This window comes from Megascapheus bottae, chromosome 6, assembly GCF_031878675.1.
Source record: "Megascapheus bottae isolate mThoBot1 chromosome 6, mThoBot2.hap1, whole genome shotgun sequence".
Classification (NCBI taxonomy): domain Eukaryota; kingdom Metazoa; phylum Chordata; class Mammalia; order Rodentia; family Geomyidae; genus Megascapheus; species Megascapheus bottae.
The window spans coordinates 74101112-74121467 of NC_143514.1; the positions used below are offsets into that span (position 1 = coordinate 74101112).

Consider the following 20356-nt stretch of genomic DNA (forward strand, 5'->3'; position numbering starts at 1 on the left):
GCCCTCGGACCAGCAAAAAAGAAGGAGAGAGGACCAGGAATTTGGCCTAGTGGTAAAAGTGCTTGCCTAGCATGCATAAAGACCAGGGTTCGATTCCTGGGTACCACATACATAGCAAAAAGCTGGAAGTGGTGCTGTGGCTCAAGTGGTAGAGTTCTAGCCTTGAGAAAGCCCAAGGACAGTGCTCAGGCCCTGAGTTCAATCCCCATGACTGGCAAAAAAAAAAAGGGAGAGAAAGAAAGGAAGAAAGAAAGAAAGCAAAGGAAGGAAGGAAGGAAGGAAACATTTAGGAAATACTCGATCTAGCAGAGCCCTGGTAAATAAATATCCATATATGTCCCTGTATTGGTATTAGTGAATGTATAGTAAAATAAAATAAAATAAAAAGAAGTCTTTGTTTGAGAATCATCTGTGTTCAGCCTTATCCTTTGGGGAGTAACAGATTTATTGAGATACAATTAAGGTGACCATAAATATATACTCCCCGCTGCTTTATTTGGGGGGGGGTGGCAGCCGTCACCACCGATTTTAGAAACATCCTTATCACCCAGCAGGAAACCCCCAGCAGCCCCTCTCCTCCCCAACCCCACTGCCCAGCCCTGGAAACCTATTCACTTCTGTCAAGTCCAACCAGGCAGAGACACCGGCTTAAAGAAAGCAAGTGACCTCGCCATTGGCACCAGCAGAGCCTCAGGACCCAGTGCTCTTGGCCCAGTTGCTTCTCCCCCAGCTAAGAATCTTCCCCCACTGCTCACGGAGCCCTGAGCTGAACACTCCCTGCAGTCCACCTCTGACCCCACCCCGACCCCATCATCCAGGAGAGTACTCACGGAGTCCGATCTTGGCCAGGTGCAACCGATTGACCCAAGAAATCTTGCTCAGGGGGTTGGGGGTGATGAAGACCACCATGAAGCTGATGGGGCGGCCGGATCTGCGGGGAGAAGGGTGAGGGCAGGAGGCATTAGGGCCCCGAGTCTCCTGACCCTGCCTTGCATGGTCCCTGCAGGCTGCAGGGCCAGAGAAGCCTTCCTGGGCCTCACTAGAAAGGAGGGACCCCACATGGCCCATGCCCACATCTAGGCCAGAGCAGCTGCTGCTGGAATGTCTGCCCAGTGGACCCATGGAGGGCAGGAGGGAGGGAGGAAGAGAGGGAGGGATAGAGGAAGGGAGAGAGAGACGATAAACAGAGGTCACTGGCTGCCTCTCTCCTTATGGCAGCAGGGGCTCCTCTGGAGACCTTAGAGACCTCAGGGCCTGCTCACCACAGTGGGCCAGCCCTGGGGGATGGGACCCTCTAGGATGCTGAGCAGAATGGGGTGCAAAGAGAGGTCAGGAGTGGGGCAGAGCAACTCCATGGGAAAGCAGTAAACGCTGGTTAGAGTTCACGGCCACAGATCCACACGCAAGTCCTGTGCCCTACCAAGACCTCGAGGCTCCATCTCCCCTCCCCACCCTCCTTCCTTGTCTTCACTGCACCACTGGGCTCCAGAGTCAACCCCATCCCTGTACTATGGGCCCCAGGCCTTGTGCCCAACTCTTGGCCTCATCTTCCTCTGTAGAGGGCAGTGTGACCTGCCCCGAAGAGCCACGCAAGGACCAGCTGGACCTTTCCCCATGGCCCAGGTGGGTAGCTGGCTCCAGCATCCGTTCTGCACAGAGTGGGGTCCTACTCTGTGCAGGCGGCTGTGGGGGGCACTCTGGGAACAGGGCAGTGTTGAGGGGAGGCTGGGTGTGTGGGGAGCATCTGGAAGTGCCACAGTTGATGTGAGCAGAAGGGGCACTACACAAATGGAACAGCAGATGGCAGTGTCCACAGAGCCTAACCAAGGCAGGCTGACCCAGGGACTCACAGGCCACTGAATTATCATTCCTTCCATCCATGCAGCCAACCATCCGTTCATTCATCCATTCAATCATTCACTTGTCCATCTATATTCACTTATTCCCTCCTTCATTAGTTCATCCATTCATCTATCTATCCCTTGACCTATGCATCTAACCACGCATCCCTCATTCACTCATTCATCTCCACTTCTATCCAATCATTCATCTATTCATGTATTCACTTGACTATCTTTTTTTTTTTTTTTTTTTTTTTTTTGCCAGTCCTGGGGCTTAAATTCAGGGCCTGAGCACTAACCTTGGACTTTCTCACGGCTAGAGCTCTACCACTTGAGCCTCAGCACCACTTCTGGCTTTTTCTATATATGTGGTACCAAGGAATTGAACCCAGGTCTTTGTGCATGCTAGGCAAGCACTCTACCACTAGGCCAAACTCCTGGCTCACTTGACTACCTTTTCATGACCACGAGCTAGCTAGGTACCAGTGCTGTCTCAGGCGTGGCCTATCACGAGCAAGCACCTTCTCCCATCCCAGGTGGTGCCAGCAAACAGGATGCCCCGAGTATGCCCGCCCCTCAGATGCCAGCTCACTTGTCTGGCTTTCCAGGAAGCAGCAGCCGAAGGCGGCACTTGTTGGCCGAGTGGATCTCTTCCTCCTTCACCCGCATCAGCCTCTGCAGGGCCAGGCACCAGTCTTGAGCCACCGTCATGTTCAAGTTCTAGGGTTGAAGAGGCCATGGGGGTCATGACACACCGTGAGCTCCCCCAAACCCATAGCAGACCCCTGAATTGCCTCCGGGGGAGCCACCTTCCTGCCTGGCTTTCCCTGCAGCCTGGGCCAGGGGCCAGGGCAGAGCTGCAAGGAAAATGGACCACTGGAGAAGCCCAAGACCATCCTGCAGGCAACTGGAGTTAGAGAGAGGCCTGCAGGGCTGCAGAGCCCGCCTGTACCGCTGCCTGTGACGGTCAGACCCAGGGCGCCCAGCACAGCCCTGCCCGCCTGCCGCCTACCTGGTAGGTGCCATGCAGTGTGCTAATGAGCAGCGTGATCTGTTCCACCACAGCCAGGTCCTTCTGCAGGTCCTGCAGCTCCTGGAAGAGGCGGGGGGGCCCCAGGTACACCTTGTCTGGCAGAGAAGAGACCCAAGTCAGCTTCCAGGCTGGGGAAGGTGCCCCATAAGGGAAAACTACCAACTGTGGCCCTGGAGAAGCAGCAACGGAAACTTGGAAGGGAACATAACAAGGCTCGGGAGACATTGTTCCTGGGTAAAGTCTAACACAGTGTGTCACAGTGGGTTTGTAAAGGTCTTGTCGTCATAAGGCAGAGAACTAACTATACCTATAAGAGTTAAGATGCCCACATGGGGCCAGGAGGTGGCGAGCACCTGCGGCTCAAGGAATCTCACCAACAGCACACTGTTCAAAAGACATACTGGAGCCGGGGTTCAGTAACTCATGCCTGTAAATCTGGCTCCTTGTGGAGGCTGGGATGGGAGGATTGTGGTTCAAAGCCAGCTTGGGAAAGGAAGTCTGTGAGACTCTTAGCTCCACTTACCTATCAAAAGCCAGACACAGAGCTGTGGTTTAAGTGGTAGAGCACCAGCCTTAGGTAAATAAATAAGAAGGAAGGAAGGAAGGAAAGAAAGAAAGAAAGAAAGAAAGAAAGAAAGAAAGAAAGAAAGAAAGAAAGAAAGAAAGACAGACAGCATCTAGGCCCTGAGTTCAAGCCCTAGGACCAGTGTTCCCCCTGTGTGTAGGCTGTCCACCAGGAGGGGCAGGGTCATCTGTAAGCCTGACATGTGGAATCTCTTATGGAGTTTACAGCAGAAGGGGAGCAGGGGGGGAGGCGGGGCGGGGGGGATGCAGAGAAGGCAGACACAGCCAATTAATAACCAGGTGCTGGGAGAAAGATACTGGGGGATGGGCCATTGGAAGGAGGGGGAATGTGAGTGGCCTCAGATCTCTGATGACCATGACGGGAGTATGGCCACATGGTGATGGCCAGTAAGAGACACATGCATACCACGATACAAATCTGGGCCATCAGCCAGGGGCCGGTGACTCAAGCCTGTAATCCCAGCTCCTCAAGAGGCTGAGATCTGAGGACCATGGTTCGAAGCCAACCTGGGCAGAAGTCCTTGAGACTCTTATGGCCAATAAACTACTCAGAAAATCTGCAAGTGGCACTGTAGCTCAAGCGGTAGAGCTAGCCTTGAGCACAGAGAGGCTCAGGGACAGCACCCAGGCCCTGAGTTCAAGCCCCAGGACCAGAAACACACACACACACACACACACACACACACACATACACACAAAATCTGGAATGTTTTCTTGGTGGGGCAAGGGGGAACGAGAGTGGCACAGTATCTCAAGTTAATGTCTAGGAAGCCCCATCACAGTTCTTTGGAACTGTGTGGGGCTACCTGGACATCCACAGGGGACAGCAGACGAAAGGACACTCAGCAGAGGAGAGGGTGAGGAAGGGCTCCAGGACCATGTGAGGGACCACAGTGGATGCAGCTGCCCTAGTGCACCCGCTGGGACAGAGAGAGGGACAATGGGGACCCTGCACTGTGACAGCACCGCACCAGTGATGTGAGCAATTCAGTATCTGTGAAACTCCATCAGCCATTGCACTAAACGAATGTCGTTAATGGGAATTTTACTGTCTTGTCACTTGGTGTTTAATCTGTGATTCTGTTTGGGTTTTATAGTTGTTTAAGGGTTCTGGGCACATGGAGCTGATTACTTTAAGCCTTCTATTTGTATCTATTTGAATAATGATATAATAAAAATCCATCCGAAATCTACTGGGGTTCAACACAAAGATGTCTCTACCTTGGGGGTTCTAGAAGTACATGGGGCTCTGGCTGCAGAAAGTCCCAGTTGGAGCAATGGGCTGAGAGGGTAGGGAGTGGAGCCAGAGCGGGAGGTGATGCTGTAGGGAACCCCACCCCTTTCCTGCCTCCCAAATCTGGAAGTAGGCACCAGGGCCAGAGCAGGTGGCCCAAGCCCTCCCTGTGAGTCCCCAGAATCGCAGTGGCCCATGGGGCCACCCAGCCCCAGGGTCAGCCAGCAAGTGGGAGAGCAGAAGATAAATGCAAGTGCTCTCTCGTCCTGTGGCGGCGTCTCGGGCCCCACACTCTGCCTCTGCCCCCCCACCACCGCCCTGTCAGCCCTGCAGTTTAGCCTCCTGGCACCCTAGGCTCCAAGTGAGGTTATAATCACAGCTAGTCACAGGAAAAACACAACCTTGAGCCTGGAGCCATCAGGAAGGCCGCACTGAGGAAGACGAGAGAGGGGACCTGGTGCAGAAGGGTGAGGACAGGAGGGCACACTGGCAAAAGGCACAGGTTAGCGGTGGCCAGGCCTCAGAGGAGGCAGGTGCCACCCAGGACCCCAGAAGCCACAAGAGAGAGAGGGGAGGAAGAAGGAGAGTGGGAGGGAAGGGAAGAGGAAGGAGCATTCAAGGTGGGCACAGGGGTCTCTATTCCAAGAGCCAGGGGAGGCCCCAGAGTGGCGGGAAATGCACACAGGTTTGATGCCTGTGTGGTAGAAGGACAAGGAGGGGACACAGGGATGGAGGGGACAAAGGGATGGAGGGAAAGGAGCCAGGAGGCTGCTGCAGGGTCCTGGGCAGCCATGAAGAGGCAGAGAGCAGAGGGTCAGGCACTGCCCACTAAGCAGCCCTGCATGACACTCCCCTGGTCCAGGGGTCTGAGGGGACCCAGGAGGCGCAGGCAGCGGCTGGGGGGTCCCTGAAGGCTCAAGAGGGACACGGTGTAGGGTGTCACCCTGGGCACCTGCCTGAGAAGCCTCCGGGATCAATCAGTTTGTGGGTTGGGGGTAGGCAGGGGAGGGGCAGGGAGAGCTGGTAGGGTGACTCACTGTGGGGCTGGCTGGCGGGCGAAGCCTTCTTGGCCCCCGCATGCTGGATGAGGACGTTGTCCTTGTCACAGGCGCCACCGTCCTGGCCCACCTCCACCACCTGCACCTGGGGCAGCGCCGTGTTCCACTTCACCACGTACTTGGGCCCCAGGGGTACCAGGCTGCTGATCTCCAGTTGGCCTCTGCCGGGACAGAGCACACCGTCCTGAGTGCCTGCCATGCCCTGGGCCCATGCCGTGCCCTGCATCATGGCAGTCCAGCGCCCAGCGCCCCAGCTCCAGCAGGCTCAGCACAGTCCAAGCACAAGGCCTCAGGCTAGAACCAAGCCGGGGAGGCCCAGGGACCCTCGCCGTGCACCCGGGAGACAGGCTTCTGCCCCAGATACAGAACCACATGCTCCAAGCACCTGAGCCCCAAACCACCTACCTGTGGTTGGCGGGCCTGGGGAAGAGACAAGAAGGAACGTGGTTATTGGGGCAGAGCAACTTCAGGGGGTGGCAGGGGCGACCCTGGGCTGTACATCAGGAGGGAGGGATATTGAGGGGAGTAGATGTGGCCGTGGGACCAGGTGTGGATGGACAGAGCACTCAGGGGCCATCTCCCTGGACTGGGCCTGCTTTTATCTCTCCACACAGCCCTATTCAGCCAGATTAAGTGACTTGGCCCTAATCCCTCCAACCAGTTTCCCAAGTTGGGGTCCCTAGCACCCCATTTTACATACCACACCCAATCCCGGCCAGCACAAGAGCCAAGGACACACAGGGGAACCGAGACATGTGCTTCTGGGTGAGTGGATGAAGTGTCCGCCCTCCCAGCTTGCTCCCCAGCCAGGACCTGTGACCTGATGCCAAGTGGCCCGTAAATCTGCTCTGTGGTGGTGTGTGGGGTGCGTGAGCTCCAGTCCACCCCTTCCCCCCTCAGCCCTGCACCCAGCAAGGCTAAGGAATCTCAGCTATTGCTGCCATTGTGCTCTTTCGGAAATGTTTAAAGCACTCAAGAGCCTTCTGGGTGGTTGGGGTCACAATTGGAGCTCTGGGGTGCATCAGGGACCCCAGAATCCCAGATACCTACAGATGCACACACAAGTAAACTGGCCAGACAGTGACACTGAGGAATGGCTGGGCATGAGACCCAGTTCCAGGCCTCTGTGGCCAGGAGCCATGTGAATATAGCCTGCTAGGTCTCCCCAAAATTCAAAGGAAGTCTAGGGTCTCCCCAATATTCAAAGGAAGACCAGTGTCTCCACCCCTGTGCAAACCCTGTGTGAGCCAAGTCTAAGGCTAATGAAAGAAGCCCCTGGCCCCAGCCCGGTTCCCACATCCGAGGCTGGACATCCAGCCTCGCTCTGCCCATGGCAGGAGCCACTGCACTGTGGGGGCACCAGGCAGTCCTGAAGTCCAGGCAGAGGAACCCAGTGTTACAGCAGGGAGATTTAGAAAATGTAGGGCCCTTCTGAATGTCCAAGTGGTCAAGGCCCAGGAAGCCCCAGCTACCAGGTACAGAATCAGAACACACGGCTTTGTGCAGGGCACGGCTGGCTGGCCCCACCGGGGACCGTCCCTGGGGCCTCTCCACATCTATCCTGAGGTCAGATGACAGAGCAGGCCATGAAGGAGAGGAGAGAAAAGTCAGAATAGCTAACACCTAAACCTAACTCACGTGGGACCAGGGGCCATGCTGTCCAGGCCCACGCTGCCCCAGGCTATCTTATGCCCTGGCCCAGGCCCACGCTGCCCCAGGTTATCCTAGTCCAGGCTAGGCCCAGGCTGTTTCAGGCTATCCCAGGCCAGGCCAGGCCCAGGCCCACACTGCCCCCGGCCCGCACTGCCCCAGCCCAGCCCGCCCCTTACTTGAAGTTGATGTTGGCACAGACCAGCATGTCGTTGAGCAGAAAGACCCTGCGCTCCTTGGACTTGAGCAGCTGCCCTCGGTCTCCATACACTGTCTCAGTCAGAGTCTCACATAGGAGCAGCTGCCGCTGGCCAGAGGTTAACAGCTGGAGAAGGGGCAGGGAAAGACCACATTAGGTCAGGGCCTAGACAGCTACACAGAGTTACCTCACCAGAGAACCCACAGGAAGAGGGAGAGTGAGGCTGAGAGAGGCAGAGAAGAAGCTGAAGTTACGATGCAGTCTTGGGGGTAACAAAAACGTCTGTGCAATGAAGCCACAGGCTACCTGCAAGGGTCTCTGTTCAGGGGAGTCCAAGTATTTGACAAACTTGGTACCCCTTATTGGGACCATTTGCCTGCCTGAGCCTCAGTTTCCTCAGCTGCAGAGGTAGAGCCTGACCTCTGCGGCTTCCGTCACTCAACTGGCAAATGAGGGACGTCTCTAGTCTCTTAATAAAGCACAAGCCTGGGTTCAAAAGTAGTTACGAATTTCAAGACACCACCAGCAACACATTATGTCTGGAACAGGATCCGTCTGAGCTCAGCCCAGGAAGGCCACGGAGGCCTGCAGAGCCAGCACGCATGGGGCACGCAGCACTTTCCCCTGGCCTCAGCCTGGGATGGCTGTTTGTGATGGTTTTGCTATGATGTGGCAAGGGCTCTGCAGAGACCAGGGCCTGGAAGGGAGGGACCCAAGGACTGGAAGAGACCCACGACTGCATCCTGACCTACTAAATGGCCTCGGCCTGCTTTGCTCTTGGATGGCCCTCCTGAAGGAACAGCAGCTGACCTGTCCATCGGTAACACTCTCTCCATGGATGTCAGCAACTTCCAGGCCCAAAGCATTTGAGAATATGTTGGTCGATCTCAGGCTAGACGCCAAACCCCACTGGTGTCTAGCCACTTGCCAGCCCCTTCCTGCAGTGACTGTATAGATTGCCTTCACCAAAGACATAAGGTCTGGACTCACAGACAGACACAGGCTCTGAGCCCCAACTCCACCCCACCTGCTAACACCAAGCCCACCAACCTACCAGGATTGGGGAGCAGAGGGATGACGGGATCTAGACAAATGAATTGCCAAAGCCATGACTCTAACAGATGTTGTTTCCCTTCCTTCCTTTCTTTCATTCTTCTCTCCTTCCTTCCTTCCTTCCTTCTCCTGCCAGATGGGAAAGGAAAGGCCACCCAAAGCCTCCCCAGAAAAGAATGCTCTGTCCTCCTGGAGACTCACATCTATCAACCAAAGGTTACCACGCAGTCAAAGGTCCAAGTGGCACAGGGTATGGCTACGTGCCAAGCACTGCTCCATTTCTCTCTAATCCATCAATCCTCCCCACTTCCCAGACGAGGAGCCTGGGATTCCCGTGTAAAGTGACAAGCTGTGGGTGCTGCCCCCTGCAGGGAGGCCAGGGCATGGCATGACAGGAGCCGGGGAGATTGCACAACAGGACCCAGGCTGGCCCACAGCTGCTAAGGCCTGGCTCACCCTCCTGCTTGCACAATTAAGCAGGGTGCTGGCACATGAAAACGCAACTGAGGTCCTGTGAACAGCAGGTTTCCGCCAGAGGCTGACAGGGGTGCCACGGGCATCTGGCAAGTGTCCTCTTCTTGCTCACACAGACTTCTTTGAAAAGACGAGAATAGGAAAAGCCGGATATTGCCCAAACCATCCCTCCATGGGCTCCTGAGTCAGCTCTTTTGACATAGAGGCAAGATTCCCATTCGGGCTACACCCAGTTTCATTTCTGCTTCTCTGAGTGATGGAGGGAGAATGACAAACGGGTCAGGACTGTCCCAGGAGAGCTCAAAGGGGCACACAGCATGGGACCACCACCACAACAGTATCTCACCCCTGTCCAGGCTCAGCTCTCCCTTGCTAGAGGTGAAAACTGAGGCACAGGGCATGCAGAGCCTTGCCCAGCAGTAACCAGGTGTCCCCAGCTTCCAGCCAGGGGCCACCACATGCCAACACTGGGTCTCTAGGGAGCAGAACCCAGAATGTGTCTTTTGATCTCCTTCCCCTGGGTATTCTTGGCTCACTGTAGTGCACAGGTGTATATGAGCCAGGGAGGAGAAAACCACTAGTTACCACACAGGGAGCTGGGGGTGAGCGAAAGGAAAACCTCCCAGGCATGAAGCATGGCACAGGTGGCCACTGTGAGCTCAATTCTGCTCTCCAGAGACAGTCCAAACCTGCGGACTTTCAGAACAGAATGGAGAAGTGGGCTACATGCTGAGTGGCGGGACAGGTGCGCGCGCATACCCATGCACACACACACACACACACACACACACACACACACACACACGCACACACACGAGTGCGCCTGGCTTCTCCCCGAGCTCTGGGCTCCTGGAATAGAAAGAGGGCAAACCCAAATGGCTTCCAACCAGCAGATGGCGCAAGTGGGGGAGAGGACCTGGAGGGATGTGGGCAGTCCCTCACAGGTGAGCCCTACACACTTGTCAGGCAGGATCTTGTGGCAAAGCTTTCCGTTCTTAAGGGTTGCCAACTACTTCCCTTTTCTTAGGAATTCTGTGTGCAGCCCATAGTCCATCTACAGCCTGAAAGGGATCTGAGAAGAGGGGGTACCTGCATCTCAGAACAGCAGGGACCCCAAAGGCTTGAACCCAGCCCTGCCCCGTGGGCCCGCAAGCCTGGCAGTACCAGCCACAGAGCTCTGGGCACTGGTGACTGTGATATGGCAGAGAAGAGTTGCCAGTTCTCCTCTCGGGCACTGCAACACGTTTCCCTGTTTGTCCCCGGAATAGCCCTAGGACCCTACAGAAAGGTGCCTGAGGCTCACGCCTGTAATCCCAGCTGCTCAGGAGGCTGAGATCTGAGGATCATGGTTTGAAGCCAAACAGGGCAGGCAAACCTGAGAGAGTCTGTCCCCAGTAAACCAGCATAAAAGCTAGACTGAGGGTGTGGCTTCTGCAGTACAGCACCAACCTGAAGCAAAAAAAGCCCAGGGAGAGCAGGAGGCCCTGAGCTAAGGCCTTGTAGCTAAGGGGAGAGCTCCTGGGTTCCCCCATTCCCAGAAAACATGAAAACGTCCTACAGGCCAGCCCAATGTCCTTTCTCCAAAGACAGCCTTCCCCTAGGCTGAGGAATGTGTCTTCCCTCACCCACGCCCGGTGGATGAGCAGAGGTGGGGGAGGGAAGGAGGCCCAGACCTGCAGGCCTGGGGCAGAGTCAGAGGCAAACACCATCCATGGTGTACAATTGGCTGACTCGGGTGAGGTAACCCGTGTTCTAAAACTAGGGCTCTCTGTATAATCATCAGCACATTTTAAGGGGTTTTGTTTTGTTGGTTTATCCTAAAATATACCAATGTATGTCAATCCCACAGCAAAACATGGCTTCCGTACTTCCTTCCTTCCTCTGCTAAGGGTTCTTGGCAGGGGCTGCATCTCCAGGCAGCCATGGCTGTCAGATGCTACTGAATTCTGCTATCAGAGGATGCAAGTGAGGTTCAGAGAGGTTGAGGTTGTCCCCTGATGTCACACAGTAGTCACCAGAGTGAGGTGGGATCTGAATTTTTAAACCTAGGGCCTCTTGTTTTCACTAAAATCTGTTTACTTCCTAAACATGTGCAGTGATACCTGTAGGCTCCAAGGCTAGAACCTGAGCGGTGGGCTTGGAGAAGCAAGGATTCTGCTGCCTCTGAGAACCTTGGAACCTAGCGGGATCGGCTGCAGCAGCAGGTGAGGAAGGTGGCACAGCGGGGGGGAGGCACGGGGCGGGGCGGGGGGCTGCTGTGCTCACCTTGTTGAGGCTGCTGCGGTCACTGACACTCTTGGTCAGCTGCTGGATCTCAGCCACCTGGTCAGCCAGCCGCTTCTGTTCATTCAGCTTCTCAGCCAGTGTCTCCAGCTCTGTGAGAGCCAGCTGCAGGGAGAGCCTGTCTGGGTGGCCCCTGGGGGTGTTCTTCAGCATGTCCTGCCAACCGGGGATGAACAAAGACTGGGACACTGTGGCCTCTACCCCCCACCCTACCCCCAAGCACATACACATAGCCTTCCCTGGCCTGGGGGCCAAGCTGTGCCACCCCCCCCCCACACACACACCATGTGTAAGGGTACAGCTTGGTACTGGGCATAGAATAAGACCTCGAGGAGCTGCTAAGGAAGAGAATAGAGTACTTATGTGCCTCACGGGGTATTTGCCCAAAAGCACCAAAATCACAAAGATTCTTAGAGATATGCTGTCCACCAAACCCCCCACAGCAGTGATTTACAGAGGCCAAAACAAAGGGGCCACTGAGTGAAAGCAAGGGGGGGGGAGGAGAGGCGGGTAAAACGTGGCCTCTCCACTCAAACACACTCAGGTCTCCACAGGGGAAAGAGAGGGTGGCCCACACCTGTCATCCTAGCTACTCAGGAGGCTGAGATCTGAGGATCACCGTTCAAAGCCAGCCCTAGCACTAACCTAGCACGAAAGAACATGAGACCCTTATCTCCAATGAACCAGCAAAAAAATAAACAAATAAAAATGCCAAAAATAGAGCTGTGGCTCAAGTGTTAGATCAATAGCCTTGAGCAAAACATTTTAAAAAGCCAAGAGAGAACAAACACAAGGCCCTGAGTTCAAGTCTCAGTACAAGCACAAATTAAAATAATAATAATTAAAAGGAAAGAAATTCCGACATCACTTCAACACCAATGAGCCTGGGGACATGAAGTCCTCACAAAAAAACAAGTGCTGAGATTCCACGAGCAGGCAGCTGCTAGAGTAGTCAGATCCCTGGGGTTGGTGCAGGGGAGGGGGCTGCCAGACAGGGAGGGGTGGGCATTGGGGTGGGGCTTGACACAGAGGAAAGCTGGTGGAGGCGGAGGTAAGGGCTGCATGCATGAAGATGGTGGTGAAAAATAAGGAAAGGTGCGTCTTGGTGCTGGTTCGCTGATGACCACTCACGGATGAGCAGCCTGGCCACTCTGCAGACAGAGGCCAGGATGCCACAGCTAAGGGGGAGCCCTTGGGCCTGGGGCCCTGTGACCGTCATTCCCTGCCTGCTCTGGGCAGAGAGAACATGCCATCCAATGTGACAAGCTCCAGCGCAGGAGGAAGATGAGGCCAGAGCCCCACAATGGGGGTCGGCAAGACACTAGCCACCAGTCCCCAAGGGAGGCCTTCGTCACCCGTGCCCACCCCCACCAGAGGCCGGCTGGAGGCCGGAACCCCTGGTCGTACCTGAAGCAGAAGGATGAACTGGGGAAACCTCTGGATGGGCTTCACCATCAGCCCATAGAGGGTAACACGATCCGGGCTGCACACCTGCCGCCGCTGTGGAGAATGAGGGCAAGTCAGCCCCCAGGGCTCCCGCCGAGCCCCCAGCCCCCAGGGCCCCCGCCGAGCCCCCAGCACCCAGGGCCAGTCAGCCCCCAGGGCCCCCGCCGAGCCCCCAGCACCCAGGGCCAGTCAGCCCCCAGGGCCCCCGCTGAGCCCCCAGCACCCAGGGCCAGTCAGCCCCCAGGGCCGCCGCCGAGCCCCCAGCACCCAGGGCCAGTCAGCCCCCAGGGCCCCCGCCGAGCCCCCAGCACCCAGAGCAAGTCATCCCCCAGGGCCCCTGCTGAGCCCCCAGTACCCACCCACCCACGTACTCCATGGATGCCAGGTCCTTGCAGCTCTCCTCACCTGCTCTCCCTCAGAGCCCGGGAACCTGGTCACTCATAGACCCCCAAAGCTACCCATAGCCCTGAGCCTCCATCCTCCCCAATAACCAACACCTAGGACCTGGGGGACACCCTCATTTTCAAACAAGGAACCCCAAGCCCCGGCTGTAGCCCCAATCTGTAGTGCCAGTCTTGGGGCTTAAACACAGGCTCTGCCCGAACTGCAAGGCAGAGGCCACACTCCAGCTACGGGGCATCGAAAGGCCTTCTCCACCCCCACCCCATCCCACCCCCCCCCACCGCACAGCTCCCTCACCCCCCATGGAGCCCTCCCCCTCCTCCCCCACGGAGCCACCGGCTCTTCCTTGCTCCTTTCCAGGGATCAGGAAGGAGTTTCTTCCCCCACAGAACTGAGGTGTCCCCCAGAGGATCCAGGACACAGCTGTGACACTGAGTTCCAGGCTCAACGTGTACCTCCCTTGTGCTCAGCCTCCCCCAGCCCAGCCCTGCTCAGGGGCCTGGACAGCCCGGGGCCACCTTGAGGAACTCGAGGAAGGCTGGCTTAGTGAGGCAGGCCTTCTTGATGATGCACATCGCGTTGGTGAAGTTGTTCACGTAGTCACTGTACACATCCAGCACCATGGACTTGGAAAACTGCAAAGGAGCAGGCAGGGGCAGGCACCATCACTGCAGGGCGGGCAGCACGCCTGCACCTCCACAATCCCGGGGGCCAGCTGACCTGCTGCCCCGGTTGCGGAGGAAATCTGAGCTTGAAGAAGCAGAAAACACCCCCAGATCACAGGCACTGTCCTGCAACATTTTTTGGTGTGCGTGTGTGCTCAAGGCCAGCGCTCTACCACTTGGGCCACAGCTCCACTTCCAACTTTTGGGAGGTTCATTGACGATGAGTCTCATGGACTCTCCTGTCTGGACTAGCTTTGAACTGCAATCTTCAGCTCGGGCTCCTGAGTAGCTAGTATGAACCACCGGTGCCTGACTAATTTTCTTTTTCTTCTTTTAGCAGATCTCAGGGACCCCAGGGAGGTCAGTGTACCATGCCACAGGCTCAGCCCTCCCCACATCCTCCATCTCAGGCCCCCTGCATTTCAGATTGAAAAGTGGAAACTAAGCACTCCAAGGTGGGGAACAGAGCCTGGAGGGGACCCTAGACCTGTCTGAGACGGCAAACCCCGGCTGGGACCTCAGGAGACCAGACTACACCTCCGAGGCCACCATCCAGTCTCCTTTTTCAGCATGCCAGGAGCCTCAAGCACTGCCTGAGCCAGCCTTGTCCTCCAGTAACTGGTCACTCCTCGAGGGCAGGGTGAGGGCGGCCTAGGACCAGCCAAGTGGCTGGAGGCTACTGGTCTCCTGGGGGTTCCGCATCTGGTGGTGGCTGGGCTCGGCCTGGAGGACCTTTCCAAGGACATCCTCAGCACTCCAAGGGGCCACATCCACCCCCAGCATAGGCCACATAGACTCAGGGGCCCTGGCAGCCCCCTGGCCTCACGAGCTCCAGCAAGTGGCTAGGCAGAGGAGGGAAGCTGGGTCACGTGACCTCTGTGGCCAGGCCGGCTGTGGTTTTGCTGAGGTGGGGCGTGGGACATGTTTGAGGACACCTACGGAGGCCACGAAGAGGTCCCCGATCTTCTCCGTGGAGTCCCACTCAGCCACACGCGAGGACAGGGCGATCTGGAACATGGAGTGCAGGTGCAGGATCTCCCGCACCCGGAGAAACACCACCTGGCACTTGCGCACGCTCAGCGCCTTTGGCTCCATCTCCATGAGAGGGTTGCGGTAATCCTGCAGGGAGCCCAGGGTCGTCAGGAGCCAGGCTGTGCGCCCCCCACCAGGCCGAGAACTCAGCAGACACCCCCCCCAACACCCTCCTGCTGGTGGAGAGATGCCCTCTCTCCTCACCCGTCCTTCCAGAAGGCTCTCCATGAATGCCATGCCCCTGCCCCCCCCTCTCTGCCCACCACAACCCCTAGGACTTCTGCACTAAACTGGGTTGGTTGTGCTACAGAGACAGACCCAAGGGAAGGACTGGCTAGCTGGGGACACCCAGAGCGTCTGTCCAAGGGAAGTCCACCCTCCCAGAGGACCCAAACTCAGAGGGGTGACTTCATACTGGCAGCCGTAAGAGTCACCCCCAGGCCACATGGCACAACCATCAGCTTAGCCATCCCAGTGTAAGAAAGGGGGAGCCTCTTACCACACCCCTGCCTTGGGGAGCCCCATGGGTTCCCAGAGTGTCCCATAAGTCACAGCACTTTCCAGGCACAAAAGAGGCCAGCGCAGCCTCCACTCTCATGTGGGAGAATCCCAATTTCATTGCACAGAACCACCACGTGCATGGAAAGCCCAGACCTGGGAAAGCCTTCCTGCACACTCCCCAGTGGGGGTTCCTGCTATCCCCCCTAAACAAGGCTGGCTCAGGGCCCTTCCCAAATGCTCCTTATAAAGAGTCCTCCTTCCCACCCATCCTCCCCTAACCCCAGAGACCCCAAGACTCCGGAGAAGGCACCTGCAGTATCCGCTTCAGTGACTCCACGTAGCTGCCCTCGCTCTGCACGATGGAGCTCAGGATATGCCGCCGCACCACCTGGTGGGCAGAGCACAGTCACACAGGGACATGCTGTCAGTGCAGGGCCACAGCCACACAGGAACATTCTGCCAGCTCAGGGCCACTCGTGGAGCCCCTGGGAGAAACACCAGGCTACCCAGGCTGAGGACCCAGGGAAGGAAGGACGGCAGATCCTGCTGGCTTCCTTGCATATACTCAGGAAGTCACCAGCTCTCCTCCCAAGGGACACACAGCCACTTCCATCTCAGATGGTAGGGAATGCCTGTAGTACCCCCTCTTCTACAGGCCAGTCTTCAGGTGCCAAAAACCCTTCCTCAGGAGCCAAGTTCATAACTGTCTCCCCAACTCCTCAGGAGGCTGAGATCTGAGGCTACCGTTCTAAGCCAGCCCAGGTAGTTAAATCCATGAGACTCATCTCCAATTAACCAGCCAGAAGTAGAACTGTGTGCCCTCCCCCACCACACACACACAGACTCTCCTCCCGCTCCAGCGCCCCCCCCCCCACACACACACCTGCTGAGGACTCAGGCCATCAGGCATGGGGCCCAGCTCCGGGGCAGGGGGCTTGATGTCCGTCACGCTGACCTCCAGGAGGCCCATGTCCTCCTCTTCCGAGTCACCTGGGAAGTCAGATGGGCTGATGACAGCAACTAAGGTGAGGGCAGTGCCTCCTGCTCAGGCCCCAGGGAACTGAGAGCCACCCAGACCAGGCCTGGGCCCTGTGGGGCCATAGCCATTTCTTAGCTCCCCATGGCTATTTCACAGCTGCCCACCAGGCCTGGAATTACCCAAAGCACTCACATGCCGCAGAGGAGAGGGAATGAGGGGCAGGGCAGGAACAGAAGGCAGCCTTGATCTCAGGACCAGCTCTGCCTGAATTCCCCGCTCTGACTTGCCCGCGCCATCCCGGCCAAGGCCAGCCACCATACCCCTGTCCCTTGCCCTAAAAATAGGTGTCTTCTAGACACTCAAACAGGAAGGGAAATAAGCCCCAAGAAGAACAGTTCCACTCTTCACTCTCGATTTCTTTATTTCAATGCAGAGGCCCTGAGAATCTGATTGAGGGCCCTGGGCCTGAGTCAGAATAGGTTGGTCCCAGACAGTGACAGAGGGGGACAAAGGGAAGCCCAGGCCTCTGAGAGAGAAAGGGAGTCCAGGCCTATCCTTTTAGGACCCAAGTCCCCTGCCCCCCCCACACACACAGAGGAGCTGGAACCTGGCACCATGGCCATTACAGGGAGCAGTAAGTGGGTGCTGGAGGTGGGGGAGGGTGGAAAAAAGAAGAAGTGCCAGCAGCCCTGAGGCGGCCAAGGGAGCAGGCCTCCCGGGCGGCCCCTTACCTGAGCAGGAGATGGAGGAGGAAGAGGGGTAGCGGATGACGGCATAGGGGTAGGGGGGAGGGTGGCCGGGGCCCTCCTGCCTGGCCCCCATGACGCCCAGGACATCTCCGTGCACCCACCCCAGCGGCCGGCCCCGAGGCTTCCTCTTCCCCCACGTACTGCTGGGTAACATTCTTAGCCTGGGATCTGAGCCCGGCCCAGCTATTAATAACGCCATGTGGGAGGGTCACTTTAGGAAAGGCCCAGGTCAGGGGGTGGGGGAGGGTGTCCCAGAAACAGTCCCCAGACGCCTGGCCGGTTCCTTTCTCTGGAGGCTGGCACTCCCCAAAGGCAGTAGCCATGTCCCCACCCTCTCCCCCAAAACACTAGGTGGGGGTTCTAATCACTCCTACAGCGGAAGGACTAGGCCAGGTCACAGCCAGCAGGCCAGGACCCAGAAGGGACACAGGTCAGTATGACAGCCTAGCTCCAAACACTGCACGTAGGGCTAGCTGAGCCCCGCCTCAGTCCTAAGGGTAACACCAGCCACACAGCCTCTTCCCACACATGGCCTCATCAGCTGCCCTTTTCGTGGCCTGGGAGATAGTGCCACTGGGATCCCACCATCCAGCTCAAGAGCCTGAGGGAGCTGGGTGCCAGTGACTCGGCCTGTAATCCTAGCCACTCAGGAGGCTGAGATCCGAGGACCACGGTGTACAGCCAGCCTAGTCTGTGATACTCTTTTTTGTTGTTGTTGATCATGGGGCTAGAACTCTAGGCTGAACACTGTCCCTGAGCTCTTCAGCTCAAGGCTAACATTCTACCCTTTGAACCACAGGGCCACTTTCAGTTTCCTGGTGGTTAATTGGAGAGAAGAGTCTCACAGACTTTAGTGCCTGGGTTGGCTTTGAACCTTGATCTTCAGATCTCAGTCTCCTGAGTAGCTAGAATTACAGGCGTAAGCCACCAACACCTGGCCAGTCCACTGAAACAGAAAAAGCCAGCAGTGAAGCTGCAGCTCAAGTGGTAGAGTTTAGGGATAGCACCCAGGCCAAGAGTTCAAGCCCCAGGCCTGGAAAAAAAAAGCATATTAAATGAATGGTAACACGAAGTGGTTGATCAAATTTGTCTAAAACCTTAATAACCTTCCAATGTCCAGCAAGGCCCATAGAGCCTTGGTACCCTGCTTTGACCTCCTCCCCTTCCAGGTCTGTGTGTGTGTGTGTGTCCCTGACCCCTCTGTGCCTGTCCCCACATCGGCATCTGGGAATATGCTGTCCCCCTCCCCCCTCCCGCCTCATTCTGCATTTAGGGAATGATTTAGGGATGATCCACACACTGATCTCTCAGAAGAGTGGGGACATGTCAATCAACACTGACCATTGAGAAGACTGTTTCTTGGACATCTTCTACCTTGGCCACCTCTGGTTTTTTGCACATGCTCTATCCTCTTCCTGGAGCACTGTTCTCCTCTGCCTAATGACCTGATAATCTCCTCCTCCCATCTCCCTTCACCCCTGTCTATACCCACTTCCTCCACACCTCCCCACAGGTAACACACTGAACCGCTTGCTGACCTGTCCTCTCCATGGACGCCTCCCCCTGCACCCACAGGGCACCAGGGCCTCTAGAGGAAACACTGTGGAATTGATCTCGATGTCCTGCACACAGCTTGGGGCATGGGGCTTAGCAGGTATTCAGAAAACCCTAGCTGGTTGAAGAGATGGGTGGCAGATACAGAGAGGAAGAGAAATCGTCAAGATGAGATCCACTAAGCCAGGCTACAGACAGCCAGGGCAGCCAGGACACTGGAGTCAGGGAAGGGCGCCACGCCTGCCACGCCAAGGCCGATTGGGACATCTGAGGTTCCGTCCCCAACCCCCATCGCCAAAAGAGGCTGGCCACCCAGCCCAGTGACACCCCGCCCTGTATGACCTCAGAGGGTGGCAAAGATGGGCCCCTCGCTCCCGGCAGAGAGCAGAGCACGGTGCCCTCCAGGGCCGGGCAGGGTAGCATCTCACCAAGGACATCTTTCCGGTGCAGGAAGGAGACTTTGCGCATGACAGCCATCCGTGTCTTCTCCAGCCCGTCCCTGGTCCCGCTCTTGGCGGCCTTCATGAGCTGGGTCATCTGAGCAAAGGAGAGGGATGTCAGGGAGACTCAGGGAGGAGCCACAGCCCGGCTGCCGCATCACACGGCAGAGCCACCAGCCCATGCCTGCCCCATGGCGCACGAACAGCAGAGGCCAGGAAGGACGGGGGAGGGGCGGGGGCAGATGCAGTCATGGCCTGAGGATGCTCTGTGGGCACAGGTGGTCCTCACTCCTTTTCTCCAGGACAATCTAGGTGCCCAGGCACCCAATTAAGAGATGGATGCCTAAGCTTGGGTTCAAATCCTGTCAGTCTTCCAGCAAATGGACAAGTCACTCTGCCTCAATTTCCCCCGGCAAAGTGAAGGAACAGTACAACCTGCCCTGAAAGGGCCTGTGGGGCTGGTTCCAGGAAAGCCTGCTGGGCACAAGGCTAGAACTGGTTTCACAGGCTACTAACAGGAGGTACACCCCGCCTCATCCGTCTGCTGCTCAGCACACGTCAGTAGTCCTGTCCCTTGCTATCCCAAAGCCAGGTTCCTTTCTGAGCAGCCGCCAGGCAGAAGGAAGAGCTGAGTTTGCAAAGCACACAAGACGCACGCTCCTCATGGTGCTGACGTAGCAAGCCAAGCAGGACACAAAGCAGGAGGTGGTGGCATGCCCAGGAGCAGGCACCCTGGGCGCTAAGGGGACGACCACTGTCCTGTCATTTCCCTGTCCTCTTCACCTCTCATTCCCAGCCCCAGGCTGAGCGCCTTCTCTGCACGTAGCCAGAATGAGGCACCAGTGAGATCCTATCATTCCATAGGTCACCACATGGACTCCCCAGCCCTGCGCTGGGCTATGTGCAGGGATGGAGGCCCAAACTCCTGCCTGTGTCCTGTTTTCATCACAAGGTGCTAATGGCACTCAGGAGCCGCTCTGTCTGAAGGCAGAGGGCCTATCCAGGGGGAGTGCGGCTCTGTCCTCCTCTTCCAGCCCCTTGGTCCTCAGCTGCAGGGCCATGAACTTCTGGGGGCGTCTAGAAGAGGAAGGCTGGATGCAAAGGCTCAGGAGGCTGTGGCTGCAGAGGCCGTCCAGGGCGGAGGCTTTTCAGGAACAAGGGCAGCTTTCTGGAAGCCA

The 20356-nt window shown here is 56.9% G+C and overlaps 1 protein-coding gene across 4 annotated transcripts in view; it reads right to left on the minus strand.

Annotated features, from left to right (window-relative positions):
- The window catches only part of Arhgef10l (Rho guanine nucleotide exchange factor 10 like), a 103381-nt gene that overhangs the window by 37878 nt on the left and 45147 nt on the right, over positions 1-20356 (minus strand). For 2 of the 4 annotated variants that reach the window (XM_090335716.1, XM_090335715.1), the window contains 13 exons: positions 19167-19275; positions 16340-16446; positions 15767-15844; positions 14863-15042; positions 13777-13893; positions 12818-12910; positions 11393-11566; positions 7581-7726; positions 6157-6171; positions 5731-5912; positions 2854-2969; positions 2434-2561; positions 831-931 (listed from right to left, as the gene is read on the minus strand). In XM_090335716.1, the coding sequence (XP_090191842.1) occupies positions 831-931; positions 2434-2561; positions 2854-2969; positions 5731-5912; positions 6157-6171; positions 7581-7726; positions 11393-11566; positions 12818-12910; positions 13777-13893; positions 14863-15042; positions 15767-15844; positions 16340-16446; positions 19167-19275 (1546 nt within the window). Of the gene's footprint in view, positions 1-830; positions 932-2433; positions 2562-2853; positions 2970-5730; positions 5913-6156; positions 6172-7580; positions 7727-11392; positions 11567-12817; positions 12911-13776; positions 13894-14862; positions 15043-15766; positions 15845-16339; positions 16447-17166; positions 17339-19166; positions 19276-20356 lie in introns of those variants that run through there. The other 2 variants (XM_090335717.1, XM_090335718.1) reach the window with 2 other exon arrangements.